The sequence below is a fragment of the Heptranchias perlo genome, chromosome 8 (genome assembly GCF_035084215.1).
Source record: "Heptranchias perlo isolate sHepPer1 chromosome 8, sHepPer1.hap1, whole genome shotgun sequence".
NCBI classification, from domain to species: domain Eukaryota; kingdom Metazoa; phylum Chordata; class Chondrichthyes; order Hexanchiformes; family Hexanchidae; genus Heptranchias; species Heptranchias perlo.
This window is the reverse complement of record NC_090332.1, coordinates 43,504,944-43,523,368: the sequence shown is the minus strand read 5'-3', so window position 1 is coordinate 43,523,368 and position 18,425 is coordinate 43,504,944. Positions and strand designations below refer to the sequence as shown.

Genomic DNA, 18,425 nt, shown 5'->3' with positions numbered 1-18,425 from the left:
CTAGTCAGAACATTTAGCAGAGAGGCTGCATCTGGGCTTCTCACTTCTGCCTTCAGGGCTACAAGCAGATGGTTGTGACATGCTCCTAGGTGGCCTGCAGGTCTACGATTCACTCCTGCATTGCTGCAGTATTCATAGAATCGTATAATGATACAGCACAGAAGGAGCTTCAGCCCATCATGCTTGCACCAGATCTGAGTAATGTCAGACCTGCACTTCTAAACACTGTTCAACAGTCCTTTCTGGGTATTGTGAACATTCTTAAAAGACAAGAACAAGTTCTTCTGCTAATCAGTGAACTTCCTATTATGAGTATCCCTCTTAAAGTATGCAACCATGGATCCTGCAGCAAAGGCACATATGGATTTTATCTATGGTTACAGAGTAGCTGTACATTATAGAATGCAATGCCTGTCTTCTCTTATAGCCACATGCATACCATCAATAATGTCTTGCATTTTGGGGAATCCAGCCAGATGGTAAAAGGGCTCTCTTGTTGCTACCTGTTTTCCAAAGAGACATTGATAAATTCATTAGGTGGGCCAACAAATCATACGTGACACTCGGTGCACTGCAGGTTAGGAAATTTCACATATTTTCTGCTATTGGCTTCAGATGACCAACAGTGCTGTCCCTGTCCTGGAAGTGGTTTGTAGGTGTGGCTGCAAGACATTGCCTCCTTGGGGAATAGTGGTCTTTACACGCAGGTTTTTTGGGACATATGTGGCAACAATGCCCATGGACTGTATATGGAAGTGAGAGGATCTTATGAGATGGCCTAAGGTGTACCTGTCCTGCATTCTTCCTCTGATCTTCTTCAGAACTGGCAAATAGAGGGATGGCTAAAGGGATACCCAAAGTTACTATATAGGCTGCACACAATAACAGCTCCCTGGGAAATAATTACATACAACAAATGGGGTACAGCTTTGAGAATCTATGAGTAAATTAAATTTTGGAAACTTTGAAAAGAAACAATAAAAAAGTCAGTGGAAACAAACAGAGCAGCTACTGAGAACAGTGATAAAAATACTTTGAGACACAGGAACCAAAAAGGTTACCTTGCTTCCCACATTTAGTCCTGTGCATCTGGAACACTGTTCTAATACTCTCCCAATATTACGGGGTTGTGGCACCATTATCATCTCTTTTGGAAATTTATTGAGCGTAATATACAACACAGACACAGGTACTCAGCACCATCGGCACTTTGCCAATGCATTATGGAGCACTAAGTGCCCCAGGCATTGAACAGGCCTTAGTACCCAATAAAGTAGAGGGGCGATCTTCAATGCGCAGTAGTGCTAGACATGAAACATTGTAATATTGACCCCTATATGTAATGTCAGCAGACGAATGGTAATTTTGTCAATTTTTATTGCTAATTGGTGTTAATTGGTGGAGCAAGTCAAGTGACAGCATTGGGCATCTAAGTTATATTCTGTGCATGTGACACTTTCAAATGACACTTCGGTCAAATAATTTTGGTGTGGAGTGTCTGTAGAGCACTTCACACTAAAAAAAGTGGTGACACATTATTAGCTGAATTTCCGAGACATTTTAATTAAAGGTTCATGTCATGCAAAAGTCATTATTCCTTTAGTATTGGTAATCCTAATCTTACTACCAAATGTAGTTAGACAATTATAATATTATAATAGAAAAAGTTCATACCAAAATCACTGCATGTTAAAATGCACTAAAATCCCAAAGCCTAGAAAATATTCCCAATCAACATACATCACAATTTAAAGTAGTATTGTTTTATATGGGGAAAAATTTTAGAATTGGGAAAAAAAAGAAAATATCTGGCTCTAATTGGTCCGGTCTGAGGTAGCTCGCATTATTTCTAGCTCCTCTCATTTTTACGGACAGATGCACACAGTGCCTTTTTCACACTGAGTATGAGAGTAGAGAAGTCTATTACAAAAGTGCGCTTTGTAGGGTACTGCCTTACTTAGCAGAGGTGTGTAAATGATCAGGTTCTAATAGGAACTGTTGACTATTTCAGATATAAAGGCGAGACAGATTTGGCTATTCCTCGCTTCCTCTTCTCCATGCCTCAAAGAGCTCCTGATGTTTGTGAAAGCCCTGACCACTTCCCTGCATAATTCCACTTGTAACTCACTACCCATCCCATGGCCACTTCTACCTGTTTCAATCATTACTGCTGCTCCCTCTTGCTGTGAGACAGGAAGTTCTACAGCAGCAGTGCCACCCCAGCAATCTCAACGCCAGTACAAATAGACACTACCCAGTTACTCAGGCTGCAGCCCACCACATTTCACCACTATGGCAGTAAGGACAGGAGAACATGCATGCACAGCAGCCATGGAATCAAAAGGAAGATTTTGAGGCCTGCAAGGAGGAAGGAGGGGGAAGTGTGTGCCTCAGCCACCAAGGCTGCAGGAAGGGAATGGCAGTGGAGGTTTCAACCCAAGAATGTCATTTTTTGGCCCAATTGCACAACATATCTAAATACCTCTGCAAATCTTTATCTGCAATGTCTGCCCCTACTAATATCCCCATTTTAGAGTTGCTTCCAAATTTGGAAAGCTTACAATTGATCTTGGAATCCAGGTTTTATGTAGAGTACAGACAACAGGGGCCCGAACATTGACTGAACCCAGTGGAACTCTACTCAACACCTCCCCCAATCTGACACACTTCCTCTCAAGTACACTCTAGGCTGGATTTTCCATGGGGGTGGTCATTGAGGCTGTTGCCATAGAGGCCTGGGTGCCAAATTGGAGAGAGCTGTCTCTTGGAGCCACCAAGCAATTCAGGCTGGGATAGAGTCAATTATCTCACTGTGCTTCACAGATCTTATTGGTCCCATTAGGCCTGCTTTCCTGAAGATCAATGGCCTTGCAGTACCAGTGTCTGGTACAAGTAGCACATCGGGAAGGAGATTAGATTATGGTGTTGTTTCTCAGGATAGCAGCACATTCGTATCTTCCTGCCAGCATGTGGTGGAAATGAGGCAGCAGCACAAGAAGTGCAACCTGTAGCAGGTCCATCTCAGGACTTAGCTGTCATCAGACATGGGCCACATCAATCTCAGGAAGCTCACAGTGACACAAAACAGTCAGCCACTTATACCCTCCTGCCACTCCAGTAGCACCAAGGAGAAGCACCAGATTAAGTTTTAGAATTTATACTTCACACACCAGTACAAGGGGAAGCATGGTGGTAAGATGTACTTTCCACACACGCGCATTTACACACACTATCATTTTGATAAAAAATTATGATTACAAAATTATTTTTGGCGAGGTTTGGAAGTGGCTTTGATGAATTCCGTTAGTTGATGCGCACAGGAAAAGTTCTGCAGATGACAACATGTCAGTGGTGGGGAAGGGGGGGAAAAAAGATGTCCATGGGACCACTCATGCAGTGGCCAAATGTGGTAGTCAAGAAATGGTCTTCAGTATCAGTGTGGTACAAATGTGCCATGCAGCCAGGAAAAGGTTGTATTCCACATCCCCTTCAGGCTGCTGTGCTTCTCCTCCTCAGGCAAATGCAGGTGGGAGCACCTCTGTCCGTGTTCTCAGGTGTGGGGGGTACAGACAGGTCGGTGCCCTACATATGCATTGTAGCCTCACCAGCCTGCCCCTCTTCTGCTTCCTATAGGAAGCAAAGGTACAAAGGAATTCCCCAATGGGAAACCTATTTTATGCTCTGCCTTAAGTATGGGACGGGGGGGAAAGACAGCCCCACAACAAACCGCAAAATGGCAGATGGCAAAGTAGTTGGCAGGAGCAAAAGATAATTTCAAAATCCGTGCCGAAATAAGAAACCTGCAAAGCTTTTAAATCTATGTTTGGATCTTTAAATTGACTCTGCCTTTTCCCTAGTGTCTAGCAATCCTGACCTCCTGTTGTATAGAAGTGTGATTACCACCGAATGTAAATGAAGCAGAAATGATGAAAAATGGGATGAGTTCTATTATGTCATTATTGCCTCATTTAAATACACACACCCATTTTAAGGCAGGTGATTCCACCATCTATCAGAAATGATGGCAGAAAATACTTCTAGAATTTCTATTATACATTAAAATTACTGAGTGGGTCAAAATATTCCATTTTAAAATGCACTGAAAAGTCCTAGATCATACTATATTAATAGGAAAATGCATTATAAAAATGTCAACATTTACCTAGGTTGGTGGCACTGTGATTTATAATGGTAAAAGATGCAACGTTAGCTCAAAAGCCAAAACTGTATCTATATTAATGCTTTTAAAATAACCATCTGTGTTAACATACAGCAACATTGGCTGGCAATGCAGAATAAAAGTTTATGTAATGCCTCTCTCAAAGGCATCAGGAATCCAGTAGTCATGGCGTTAGGGTCCAGGCCCCTCTGCTCTCCCTAAAGTTATCTCCAGCCCTCCCCCACCCTCACCAAAGAAATAGACCATGTGACAGCCTCTTGTGATTTCAATAACCTCATAGCCTTCCCCCACTAAAAGAATTCAAAGAACTTTGGATGTGAACCTCCAGGTTCTATGCAATCGCAACCCTCCTCCCAAAGTTTCTCTCTCCTTTTTTCCCTGTAGAGAAATACAATTGTATAGATTGTCTTTCTTATTTCCATTTTAATTGTCCTATCCATTTTATCGAGTGCTTTTTTTTAAGCTTATACTTATTTTTCTTGGGTACTGATCCTGTGCCCAAATTGACAGTCTATACCACTAATAATATGGTGACTGAATGGATATCATTCTTACCGACACCTTTATGAGCATCTATACTAGTAAATTCAATCGTCCCATTGTGTCCTTTCTTTGGATCTTCCTCATAATGTTTGTGAGCTCCATTAGGATGATACCTGAAGGCAAGACCATAATCTGCCAGATAAATCTGAAACATTTAAAAGCATTTAGATGAAAAGGCAGTTATTTTTTTGTTTAGCAAAAAACAGCATCATTATCCTATCATTCTCTACATCATAACTGCAGACTTTTCAATCAAAATCTCTGTTTTTTCTGTCCTGAGAAACTTCACTGCCTCCACTCAGTCTTTCCAATGATGTTATAAGTGAGGTGAGAAACACACTAAGTGATGAATCATGGGTGCAAATCATCACTGCACAGTACATGACTTTACTAATATAATGTGTTGTGACACCAGGTTACAAATTAGCGATCAGTTTAAAAAGAATTGAAAAAAAAAGTTGGTCATTGTGTTATATTAAAATGTCATTACATTATATTAGTTTTAAGATTATAGACTGGTTCTCCATTAATGGTAACTCGAATAGTATTTGGGGACAGATCATTGCTTGTGTGTAATACAGAAAGGTCTGGCCTAGTTATCTGATTGAACTCTCTTCCCCAAAATGAGGAGGACAATTGGAGCTTTCAAGATTGAGATAGATAGATTTTTGTTAGGTAAGGGTATCAAGGGATAATGGAGCAAAGGCAGGAAAATGGAGTGGATGTGCAGATCAGCCATGAACTAATTGAATGGTGGGGCAGGCCCGAGAGGCTGAATGACCTACTCCTGTTCCTATTCCTGGGGTAACCTGGAACTCCCTCAGACTTCTTCCTTTGACATGACACAAGAGACAGAAGATGCGCATACAGGTCCCCCTCCCCCCAATCCATCAGAAAATGTCTCTCGTGAAATATGGCATGAATCCTTGGTTTCACCCCATTTTCCAGCCCCTGATCTGGAAATCCGGTAGGGTTTCACCTTGGACCTGTAATTTTGTGGCCATACAGTTTGTAAACTGTCAACATTAGATGTTTTTACCTTAATGAATTATCCTCCTTAAATTTAAAATATCAAATGCAATCACAAGTCAAAAACAATTATGACTCCACTGAATGAACTTGGCAATATTGCCCTCAGTACCAATGAAAAATTTCACCTGTCCAGCTATGGCCTTCATACCAGAACCAGGACTGTGGCATTGTAAATGCAGGCCTGATCTGATGCTGAAAGAACCTTTGATCTCCCCATAAAGCATCTCCAGGCAACAAAGGGACCCAGTGTGGTAACAGATAAAGTCCCTTGCCATCCTTTTTCTGCATTAGTGCAATTGGATGTCAGTGCAGACACTGTAGCTGTTTGAATGCTACCCACAGGGAGCTCACTAAATCACTCTAAGCATCAATGTAACCACAGTATTAAAGGGATTGAAAACACATCTTACATTACTGAAGACTTAGTATATCATTGCAAATTCAGCAAAACTAGATACAGAACATTATGAGACATATTTCCTTATCAGTGACGTTTACCTACGAACACTTAATGTGGCTGTACTACATTCCTCTGTTCATTATTTTTAGGTGTCATTAACACATCTATTTTAAATGATTTGATGGCCGTTTAAAAGTAATACATAGCAGAATGTAGTACAACAAATATTTATGCATGAACTCTGACAATCAAAATTATACCTCTAAAACTTCATTTAAGACCAGGTGATACAATAAATTCAACTGCAATGTCTCTTCAGTTTTCTGGCAAAGTTGCACAGATCACTTTTTCTATAACAAACTATAGAACAGTTTCACATTGTTAAAATGGCTGGCATTTCTCTTCACTAGGAATCTTATACTTCTACACTGCTTCAAGCATAATATTCTTGCAAACACCTTTCCCTTTACTCTCCATTCAACAGTTCTCATCAACAGACTGCATACTGCAGTTAAAGTTATTTGAGTTGTACAGCAATGTTACAATGCAGGAAATAACATCATACTAGACCTGCAACTTATTAATATTTATGGGGTGAATGCTACAAGATTCTAACACTTATAAAAGAACTGACATATTTAACATGTCACAAATGCTCACGTGGCCGCTGTTAGCAGCTCCCACAGATTTGAAAAAATAGCCGAGATTCCTAAATCAGCCACAGCACTACAGCTTTCACCTTTTACTCTTATGCATTTTCTCTGCGGGACCTTATTTTTTTCTTTCTTTCATTCACTAACCAAAAAAACCACATAACTATTTGTTATCAGCAGAGACAGATGTACAATACCTCTTTGTGATTCGTGTAGCCCAGAAGCAGGTTTGCTGACTTGATATCACCGTGGATGTATTCGTGTTCATGAACAAACTCCAAAATATCAAGCTGTATTTATATCATATACATATATAAATTTTAAAAATGAATGTCAGTCTCCGAGGTACAGGGGTCAAAATAATTTCTTACACATAATAATGTTACATTACTTTAAACAGTACGGCACTGCATACACCCTCCAATCACAGATTGAAATCTTAATTGGAGACCATTTGAAAATTGCAGTTAATATATATTAATCACAGTCCTTTCCAAGGCTAAACATTTATCAGTTCAGCACGATGGTACTGTGCTAGTCATGTCCTAAACAAAACCAAAATAGCTGCAACATCTATGACATATAAACTAGTTTCTTTCCTCCCTTTCAATTTTCTATCCTAAGAACTTTCTTCGGGAAGGTGGTGAATCATGTTGAGGTAGGGTTTCATAGATTCTGGCAGCCCTCTGATGCCTCATTCTTCACATGCAAGAACCCACAAAGGGTTTGTGCTTTGAGTGAGTTAACCATGCCCAAGCCAAGACCAGAATTCACCAAGCTCCCATATATGTGTACCTCTAGCAGGGGTCTCTGGACAGTAGTTTACAGAGGTAAGCCATGCCCGAGAAGCTGAGGCCAATCATAGCATGTCCACTGCTACCCTGGCTGACAGCAACTTCATACAAAAACACGGTTTAAACATGCTTCCTGATCTGTACGACTCAGTAATTTACCACACCCTGCATTTAACTTTGGGACGGAAATTGCTCTGACGGGCGTGGCAAGGAGCAATCCTGCGGACAAAGACTATGAAAAAACTCTCCGACGTCCATTTGCTCCCTTTTCAATTTAAAAAAAAACAATTCAGTGCTGTGATTTCAGCATAGGTTCCTTCCTATCGGTAGAGACTGTGGGAATGGAAGCCATGCCCACAGAATCTGTCAAGAAGAGAAGTCACGCCCACAAGCAGGCAAGTACAAATCATTCATTTAAAGTAAACTTCTGTATGTTAGTTTAAATAAAAATTTAACATCTTATAAAAAGCCAAGTAAATGATTTAATTTAATGAAACTTACAGAAGTAAAAAATTGTAATTTTTTTTAATGATCAAAAAATATTAAAATAAGAGTAATTTGAGATTCCACATTTTTAAAATGTAATTGTTTGTTGTTTCACAATCATTAACAAATCACCACACTTTTAAAACGCAGTGTAGGGCTGGTATTTTCTAGCGTACCTTTTGGTTTCGTAAGCATCTTCGTTCCAGCTGGGCAGATGGGTAAGCTTACAAACGTTTAATGATTTCTATGATTTTAGCGTACCAGAATTTGCAATTCACTAACTGCAGTATCAAAACTTCCAAATATTTGCAGGATCTCCTACAATCTGCAACATCCAACATTAGCAGGTATATGGATGCCTCCCCTACCCTAAAGGCATTGATTCTTTTGGGGCATCATTCCAAGGTGGTCAACAACACTACAGGAGCTTGGTTAGTTGACAAACTGTCATGAGAGTATCAGTGAGTTACCAAGCAATGGAGGACATTTTTTAATATTTGATCTAGGGTTGTGGGTTACACGGACATCCTTAATTACCCTAATGGCATTAAGAGTCAATGATATAGTGTCGAACTGGAGTCACAAAAGGACCTGACCAGGTAGAGGTGGAAGATTCCCTTCCCTGAAGGATATTAGTGAACCAGTTGAATTTTTACGGCAATCCGGCAACTTTCAGAGTCATTTTCTGGTGCTAATTATCAGATTTATTGAATTGAATTTTATAACTTTCCACAGTGGGATTGTCAATTTATAACCTCTGGGTTACTAGTCCAGTACCATTATCACTAGACTACAGTACCGTACCCATCACAATTCCTCTGATTTTCCAGCTGAGGTTACTGGAAAGTGATGAGCAGTAGGAACCCTGGCTTGATATTTTCCCTCTCTAGCCCAGGGGTGATGAAGCCAACTAGAGCATCCCAGCTGCTGCTTTGATTGAATTAGCAAACTCAGCAAGGGATCAAACTTAATCTATATGTCTTAGTACATGTCTTAATGCATGTGATGCATTTCCCCAATAGGCCACAGATCTTTTTGAAAAAAAAATTCATTATTACAACCCAGTAGGGGAAAAAAGAATGGGCCACGTAAGGGCAGGAATACAGTGGAGCCTGTCTACCATGTTATATTAGCAGCTGTCCATGCCCATCTGAATTTTCCCAAAGTGTGTCTCATTTACCCAGATGCTGATTTTGAAATAGTATTCAGTTCATTCAGTGGCAAAAAAGGCTGGAGTTCAGTGTGATTCTGGCCTCCTATTAGTACAATACATAATACAACATCATTTATATCCATTGCTTACCAATCCACTGCCTATCTTCAAAACTGTTGCTTTACTCAAAGGGTTTTTTCTTGCTTCCAGCATTTTTTGCAAATCTACACCAAGTCTGTCTATTACCATGAATCTGTAGCTGTACAGGAGAAAAAAGTTAAAAACATATAATTTCAGAAAGAAAAACCTGACCTCGGACAGAGTGACATTAAATGTGGAACCTTCTCACCTCTTCCCATTATGTTCCACCAAGCCTGATCCCCAGTAAGTAGGAATTCCCAAGAAACTCAGCTGGCGGTTCATCATCCACTTCTTTACTGATAAAGAAATGTACAAACAAAACCCTCTCTTAAAATACTTGCATTTCTTTTGCCTTTTCCTTTGCTGTGTCCTGTTTAATCCAGTTATCTTTGTAGTAGCACTGCAATTATGTTACAGTAATTATTTTCCTCATTCACATGCTGCAGAATAAAGATGTTGATGATGATACATGGACTTTAGCCCTGAACATACTGCGGCACTGATTTAAAAAATATAATTACTATGTACAAAGGCATCACACTGTACTTAAATTTCTACTCATTCATACAAGTACAGTCCCATAAATACAATGTGCAATTAGCACACTCTCTTCTCACAGGTACCTACTGTGCTCAGATTTTGCTGCTCTCTGATAAAATTTCAGCTCTGCGAACAAGGGTCCATTTTCCCGGTGCTCCTGAAAACAAGAATTACCTCTTATAATAGAGCATTCACACAGAAAAGTAACAGAATTAGCATCAAATTAGTATATGGTTCTTCTTGCTTCATCTCCAGTACATGGAGTAACAAACATATCTATTCATGGACTGATTATGTTTGTGGCCCAGTGAGTAAATGCATTGCATCAAGTAGTTCTCAGCCATACAGATTAGGAAGCTCCCAAGTTCAAACCCTGATCCATGTTGAGCTGGCTGATCTGAGTGAGGGCAGTAATCAGGATACAACAATTAACTACAGTGTTCCTGGGTTAAGACCAGTCACATTTCTCAATTCTAATAACTATCTGATCAGTCCTGTTGGAAAGTACATTTATGTTGGCATCAATTATGACAGGATATGACTTGGCTGTGATTGACACTACAACAGTAGGATAGTCTATTGACCCTCTCATTGTCTAAGTTCACACATGAAAAATAACTTCTTGGGTGACACACTGGAGGAGCACCATCAAGTATGGACCTATACACAGCATAAGTGTTCAGGAGAGGAGTAGAGGAATACATTTGTTACTAGTACGTACTTCAACGGTTGAAAACAGTGTGTGTGTGTGTGAGTGAGAGAGTGAGAGAGTGAGAGAGTGAGAGAGGTGAGAGAGTGAGTGAGGTGAGAGAGTGAGTGAGTGAGTGAGTGAGTGAGTGAGTGAGTGAGTGAGTGAGTGAGTGAGTGAGTGAGTGAGTGAGTGAGTGAGTGAGTGAGTGAGTGAGTGAGTGAGTGAGTGAGTGAGTGAGTGAGTGAGTGAGTGAGTGAGTGAGTGAGTGAGTGAGTGAGTGAGTGAGTGAGTGAGTGAGTGAGTGAGTGAGTGAGTGAGTGAGTGAGTGAGTGAGTGAGTGAGTGAGTGAGTGAGTGAGTGAGTGAGTGAGTGAGTGAGTGAGTGAGTGAGTGAGTGAGTGAGTGAGTGAGTGAGTGAGTGAGTGAGTGAGTGAGTGAGTGAGTGAGTGAGTGAGTGAGTGAGTGAGTGAGTGAGTGAGTGAGTGAGTGAGTGAGTGGAGTGAGTGAGTGAGTGAGTGAGTGAGTGAGTGAGTGAGTGAGTGAGTGAGTGAGTGAGTGAGTGAGTGAGTGAGTGAGTGAGTGAGTGAGTGAGTGAGTGAGTGAGTGAGTGAGTGAGTGAGTGAGTGAGAGAGAGAGAGATTTCCTTATTCATTTTGATCCATCTCTGCAGACACTGCTGGTGCTGCACCCGTTTTATCTGCTGAGTCGTCATTGGGGATACCACAGAGCTAAATTCTGCAAACCCTTCAGAATAGAGTGTGTGTAAGGGGGGGGGGGGCACGCTTCTAGAGTACATTAGAAATTAGCTCAATCAGAAAAAGCAAAGAATAATTGGACATGCGTTTGCATCAACAACAACTTGTATTTATATAGTGTGTTTAACACAGAAAACCATCTCAAGGTGCTTCACAGAGGCACAAGGAAAAACAGGTGCAAAGGCAAAGAAGGAGGTTTTAGGAAGGGTGATCAAAAGCTTGATCAAAGAATTGGGTTTTAATGGAGTCTTAAAGAGGAGAGGAAGATAAGAAGTGAATTTCAAAATGTAGAGCCCAAGTGACTGCAAGCATGGCCACCAAAGGTATGGCGAAAGGAGGGGGTTGCACAAGAGGTCTGAGTCAGAAAAACAGAGATTTCAGGGAAGGTTGTAGGGCTGTTGGTGGTTACAGAGATAGGGGCAAGACCATGGAGGGTTTTAAACACAAGGATAAGAATTTTAAATTTGAGAGGTTAGGGGACTAGAAGCTAATGTAGGTCAGCGAGGAAGGGGGGGTAAATGACAAACGGGACTTAGCGCAGGATAGAACATGGGCAGCAGAGTTTTGGTATGGAGTGTGGAGGCTGTGAAGCTGGCCAAGGGAGCATTGGAGTAATTGAGCAAAATTTTAACCCCCAAGAATGGGTGGGTTGGGGGCAGGTGGGAAGTTAAAATCATAGAATTTTGCAGCGCGACTGTAACCCGGCTCCAAAGCGCCCACTTCCGGTTTTAACAGAGGCAGGTCAGAGGCGGGCGACCAACCTGCTTACAGGAGGCGGGTCGGTCGGTGAAATCTTTTAAAAGGAGGCTGTGTGACCCCATTTTGCCTTAACTTTTATTTTTAATCCATGGAGGCCGGGTTCCCCGGGCCACGGAATTCACGGCTGGTAAAACGAGGCGAGAACATAAGAAATAGGAGCAGGAGTAGGCCAATCGGCCCCTCGAGCCTGCTCCGCCATTCAATAAGATCATGGCTAAGAGAAGGGCCGGATCCATGCGGTAAGTGCATTTACATCATTGCTTCTGGGCCAGGAGGAGCAGGAGTTCTTTCGCCGCCGCCGCCACCCCCCCCCCCCCCCCAAGCTGAACTCTTTACACACCCTGCGATCGGACCCACTATCTGTGATTTCCCCCACGATCCCCCCCCCCACCCAGTTAATACTGGCTGCTCACTACCCCCCCACCACAATCTCCGACTGCTCACCCCGCCCCCACGATCTCTGACTGCTCACCCCACCAGCGATTGGCCCCCCAATCCAAACCCCGAAGATCCCGATCTCTCCCCAACCCCGCCATCCAAATCCTGAAGACCCCAAATCGCTCCCTGACTCTCCCCCATCCAAACTCTGACTTACCTTCCATCCGCTGATTTCCCCGTCAATCAGGCTGGCTGTCGGGCGAGAAATCTTTTGAAAAATTTAAAAACAGGTCCTACTGTTAAATTTGGTAGGACCTGCGGGAAACCTTTACTTCCAGTGGACAGTGGGACATGTCGGGCAATTTTACGGAGGTGGAAGTATGAGGTCTTTGTGATGGAGAAGATTGTGGGATTAGAAACTCAATTTATGGCCAACAGTCCGGTTCAGCCTGAGACAGTGGTCAAAGAAGATGAAATCAGTGGTAAAGGTATGGAGTTTGTGCCAGGAGCCAAAGATGATGGCTTTGGTATTTCCAATTTTTAGCTGAAGGAAATTATAGCTCATTCATGAGTGGATGTCATACAAGCAACCTGACAACACTGACGCAGTGGAGGGTTGAGAGATGGCAGAGAGGTAGAACTGGGTGTCAGTGTAAATGTGGAATTAAATTGCAAGAAGGTAATTAATAAGGTGTCTCAAGTATCAGTGTTAGGGCCAATATTGTTTATATTGTTCATAAATGATTTGGAAATGAAGACAGAAGCTGAGCTGTCTAAGTTTGATGATGATGTAAAATTGTTTACAATTTTATAACACCAAATTATAGTCCAACAAATTTATTTTAAATTTGTGAAATTTAAAATAAATTTGTTGGACTATAACTTGGTGTTGTAAAATTGTTTACAATTGTCAACCCCAGTCCATCACCGGCATCTCCACATCATGGATATAAGATTGGGCAGGGCTTCAATTAAAATTTTAAAAGTTGAGTAATTTCAAAGAGAGTTAGAGAGATTAGGTGATTGGGCTAACAAGAACCAGATGTGAACAAATACAAGGCTGTGAAACTGTGGGAGAGGATTATTCAATGGTAGATAACAGCATGTAACACAGGAGAAGAACCTTGGGGTACTGGTGGATAGCCTGTTGAAATCATAAGCACAGTGTAACTGAACAGTAAAGACGACAAACAAGATGGTGTATAACCACGGGAATAGAACATAAGTTGCTGGGGTAATAATGAGCTTATATAGACCAGTGATTTAGCCCCATCTCGAGTTCTGAATACAATTCCAGCCAACATACTAAATTGGGGTTATGCTAGGTTTTGAGAAGGTACGGAGGTATGAAACTAAATTGATCAGGTACTTGAGCTCTGAAGAGAGATAAAGAAAACTGGGAATATATAATTTAATGGAACAACAGGAGCAGCATATGATTACAATTTCAATTGAATCAAAACTAAAAGATTTCTGAATGAAAGTAGAGTACTTACTACTTTAATGACATATACAGCATCATCCCCAACATCCTTCTCTGTAGCAGGAGAAGCTAAAAATAAAGCAGAAGAGATTGAGATAGAACAAGATCAGAACAAAACTAAATAGTGCAGTGATTATTGGTACAAAATGTCAGCACTGGACTCTCAACTTAAAGAGTGAGGTTCAAATCTCTGCCCTAACTGACAATTACTCTAATGCTTCCTCCAGCAATCAAACTTGCCCATCTCAGCCAGATCACCTTCAAAGACTTGTAAGCATCCACTTTGTGTAATACGCTGTGAAGCCAAAAGCACTGCAATGACATCCTGCAAGGCATTTTCTATTACAGTGTGCTCACTCCACAGAAAGGGGGGAATGTTTGCAGAATGAGAAGTTCCCCTAATACACATTATGATATTACAAACAGTGGAGAGAAATTCCCAAATTAGATCCCTGGACTGTGCTGAGTTAGTTGATTTCAGTCAAGGTGCTGGTGGGGCTGCAACAACTGGTCTCAACAATGCCAGGGAGGGCAAAACACAAGCATGTTCTCCAATTCCAATTGCTATAAAGCACGCTTGATGCTCAATTTGTAAAAGAATGAGAAAATATTCCATCTGCAATCAGATTAGATAATTTGAATTCTAAGTTTCCAGTTATTACTGGGTTTAGATAAAGTAAATAAAGAGAAACCGTTCCCATTGGTGGAATAGTCCAACAACCAGAGCACACAGATTTAAAGTGATTGGCAAAAGAACCAAAGGCAAAGTGAGGAAAAACTTTTTTAATGCAGTTAGTAGTTGTGATCTGCAATGCGCTGCCTGAAAGGGTGGTGGAGGCAGATTCAATTGTGGCTTTCAAAAAGGAATTGGGTAAATACTTGAAGGGAAAAAATTTGCAGGACTACGGGGAAAGAGCGGGGGAATGGGACCAACTGGATTGCTCTTACAAACAGCCAGCTCAGGCTCGATGGGCTGAATGGCCTCTCTCTGTGCTGTACCATTCCATGATACTGTATACCTCAGTTGTTATATATGTGTTGAATAGCTAATAGTGGTAAATGTAAAAATAAAATTGGAACCACACATCATTAGTTTCAATTATATCCAAATATGGGCCAAAATTAAAATCACAAGAAGAGAGGAATAGTAAGCTGTTCAGTCTAACGAGCCTGCTCTGTCATTTTGTTAGTCATGGCAGCTCTATTTTATTAATCCTTATTTTCTGCCTTTTCTGTAAAATCCCTTAGTATCCTTATTTTTCATATAAATACCTATCTTTTTAAACACATTGATAATAGTTCAGTTCCTTTAACCCAGGTATCATCCTGGTGAATTGCCGTTGGACCCTCTTCAAAGGTCTATATATCCCTCCTAAGGTAGGGAGCCCAACCCAAATCCAAAGGCAATATTCCAAATAAATCAAATTATCCAGATAACATCTACAATTACCAAAGACCAAAGCTGCATTTACTGGGCATTTTGGAAGACTGACCATGCAAGAGAAATGCACAATGATAAATTCACTAAGTATCTGTTGCAGCTAAAATAGACTTTATTGAATTCTCTACCTCTTGGAATACTTATGTGCTTAATACATCAGCACCAATTTAGGTCTATTTGGTCACCGCTATTGGGGTTCTTGAGCGAGAAAGACACAGTGTAATTATCTCATTATATGGATAATAAATTATGAATCATAAAGGTATGAATTAATAAGATTTTCTCTCCATTTTTTGTTTGGTACATGACATTATATATTATTCCAGACTGGATTTATTAACTATATTCAGACCTGTGGACTGCTTCTGATTGGTAAAGTGATGGTATTGATCGTATATGTGCTCTACAGATAAATTAAGAAAAAAATATGAAAATTGACAATGGACATCCCTTACACATTGCTATTGACTAATAATGGCAACACGAGATGGCAGGAAAAATGCATCACACACTGGGCAGAATGACATTTGCCTTTATACTTACGCTTCTATTGTTTTCAGTGAGAGAACAAAATGCCAATACCTTCACAACTTAATCAACTAAAGAAGTTCCCCCTTGACATAAAAATAAATAAAACTAAACAGAGACTCACTGAAATATCAGGATGGATTAAATTCTTTATGATGATCCGAGATAGGAAGTTCCAAGAACTCCTTGCACTTGCTTCTTATGCCCCCAATTGGCTCTTTATTGAAAAGCAACATTTCAGTAAGGAATCTTCGTATTGAACATTTGCTTTGGATAATCGGCTTTAAAATCCCAGGCTTTCTCAACAAGTTGTGAAATGGTTCGTTATGCTTCCTTACCCAAATATATCAGCCCAAATCCACCTTTGCCAATAATTCTCCCCAGTTTCCACTGTTTTTTCTCAGAATCCGTCAGGATCAATCCCTGAGGGAGAGGATCAGGAAGCTTCTTTCTTCTGCTGCCTTTTGGTGGCATAATGCCTAACAAAAAACAAGACGGGTATTAGTTCTGTATATGAAATCATAAAATGTACAGCAGTTTACTCAAGGGTTCTTCTTCCACTTAACTTTTCTCCTCCTTTTCCCAATGTAAATTTAATTGGCTAATTATAGGAACGTCTGCACATGGTCCGACAAAACTGCAGGGATATGGATCAGAGTCACATCTTATTCTCCAACATCAACATACAAACTTAATTTGGTTAAAATTTATGACAACGTAACAGTAAGTGAATTAAGTTATAGGTAACGTTAATTAGGAATGCAACAGTAACATGTTATACGTTATGTGAAGAGAGTAGCAGCGTAGGGACATATTTTTCTCAGACATAACTGTATGCAACTATGTGAGAACAGAATGCTACGTGAAATGGGTAATGTAATGGGTTAGCACATTGCACTTTTAGCACTGGAACTTGATTTTAACCAAATACAAACTTCTTCTTTATGCTGGTTGAAATGATGCCGCATGAAATTAATCAGGGCAATCACAACACCCTTCTTAATGGGCACATGTCCACAGAACAAAACCATCCTCATTTGGCATTTCACTGGGAAGTGAAAAATTGATACTGATGCAGTAGGGGTTTGCTCTTCTGAGGCTGGGTATTTGTGACAGAGTACAAGAGGAGCTTTACTCTGAATCTGATTCCCAGGAGTTCCTGGCTGCGGTCTCCTGCCGCTAATTTCTGCTCCCGCCTGCCGACCAGGCAGTCAATCTGGCCAGCTGTCAGGGCAGGAGTCATCAGCAATTTATTCAAATAAGGCCTTATCACTAAGATGTTTTATAAGTATATTAAGGGTAAGAGGATGACTAGGGAAAAAATAGGGCCCATTAGGGACAAAAATGGCAATGTGTGTGTGGAGCCGGCAGATGTAGGAGGGGTTCTAAATGAATTTTTTGCATCTGTTTTCACTATGGAGAAGGACGATGTAGACATAGAAATACGGCAGGGGGACTGTGATATACTCGAACATATTAACATCGAGTGGGAGGAGGTATTGGCGGTTTTAGCAGGCCTAAAAATGGATAAATCCCCAGGCCCGGACGAAATGTATCCCAGGCTACTGTGTGAGGCAAAGGAGGAGATTGCGGGGGCTCTGACACATATATTCAGAACCTCTCTGGCCACAGGGGATGTGCCAGAGGACTGGAGAACCGCTAATGTAATACCATTATTCAAGAAGGGGAGTAGGGAAAAACCGGGGAACTACAGGCCAGTGAGCCTAACATCAGTGGTAGGAAAATTATTGGGAAAAATTCTGAAGGACAAAATTAGTCTCCACTTGGAGAAGCAAGGATTAATCAGGGATAGTCAACATGGCTTTGTCAAGGGAAGATCATGTCTGACTAATTTGATTGAATTTTTTGAGGGGGTGACTAGGCGTGTGGATGAGGGTAACGCAGTGGATGTGGTATACATGGATTTCAGTAAGGCCTTCGATAAAGTCCCCCACAGGAGACTGGTCAAGAAGGTACGAGCCCATGGAATCCAGGGTGCCTTGGCACTTTGGATACAAAACTGGCTTAGTGGCAGAAGGCAGAGGGTGATGGTCGAAGGTTGTTTTTGTGACTGGAAGCCTGTGGCCAGTGGGGTACCACAGGGATCGGTGCTGGGTCCCTTGCTGTTTGTGGTCTACATTAATGACTTGGATATGAATGTAAAAGGTATGATCAGTAAGTTCGCTGATGATACAAAGATTGGTAGCGTGGTAAATAGCGAGGAGGATAGCCTCAGTCTGCAGGACGATATAGATGGGTTGGTCAGATGGGCGGAACAGTGGCAAATGGAATTTAACCCGGAAAAGTGCGAGGTGATGCACTTTGGAGGGACTAACAAGGCAAGGGAATACACAATGAATGGGAGGACCCTAGGCAAGACAGAGGGTCAGAGGGATCTTGGTGTGCAAGTTCACAGATCCCTGAAGGCGGCGGAACAGGTAGATAAGGTGGTAAAGAAGGCATATGGGA

The 18,425-nt window shown here is 41.2% G+C and overlaps 1 protein-coding gene across 4 annotated transcripts in view; it reads right to left on the bottom strand.

Annotated features, from left to right (window-relative positions):
- Nucleotides 1–18,425, bottom strand: part of LOC137324585 (serine/threonine-protein kinase VRK1-like) — an 87,869-nt gene that overhangs the window by 65,557 nt on the left and 3,887 nt on the right. For all 4 annotated transcript variants that reach the window (XM_067989038.1, XM_067989035.1, XM_067989036.1 and 1 more), the window contains exons 2-8: nucleotides 16,295–16,435; nucleotides 14,001–14,056; nucleotides 10,010–10,079; nucleotides 9,591–9,678; nucleotides 9,392–9,500; nucleotides 7,006–7,098; nucleotides 4,736–4,868 (exon numbers count right to left, since the gene is read on the bottom strand). In XM_067989038.1, coding sequence (XP_067845139.1) covers nucleotides 4,736–4,868; nucleotides 7,006–7,098; nucleotides 9,392–9,500; nucleotides 9,591–9,678; nucleotides 10,010–10,079; nucleotides 14,001–14,056; nucleotides 16,295–16,430 — 685 coding nt within the window. In that variant the 5' untranslated portion in view covers nucleotides 16,431–16,435. The remainder of the gene's footprint in view (nucleotides 1–4,735; nucleotides 4,869–7,005; nucleotides 7,099–9,391; nucleotides 9,501–9,590; nucleotides 9,679–10,009; nucleotides 10,080–14,000; nucleotides 14,057–16,294; nucleotides 16,436–18,425) is intronic.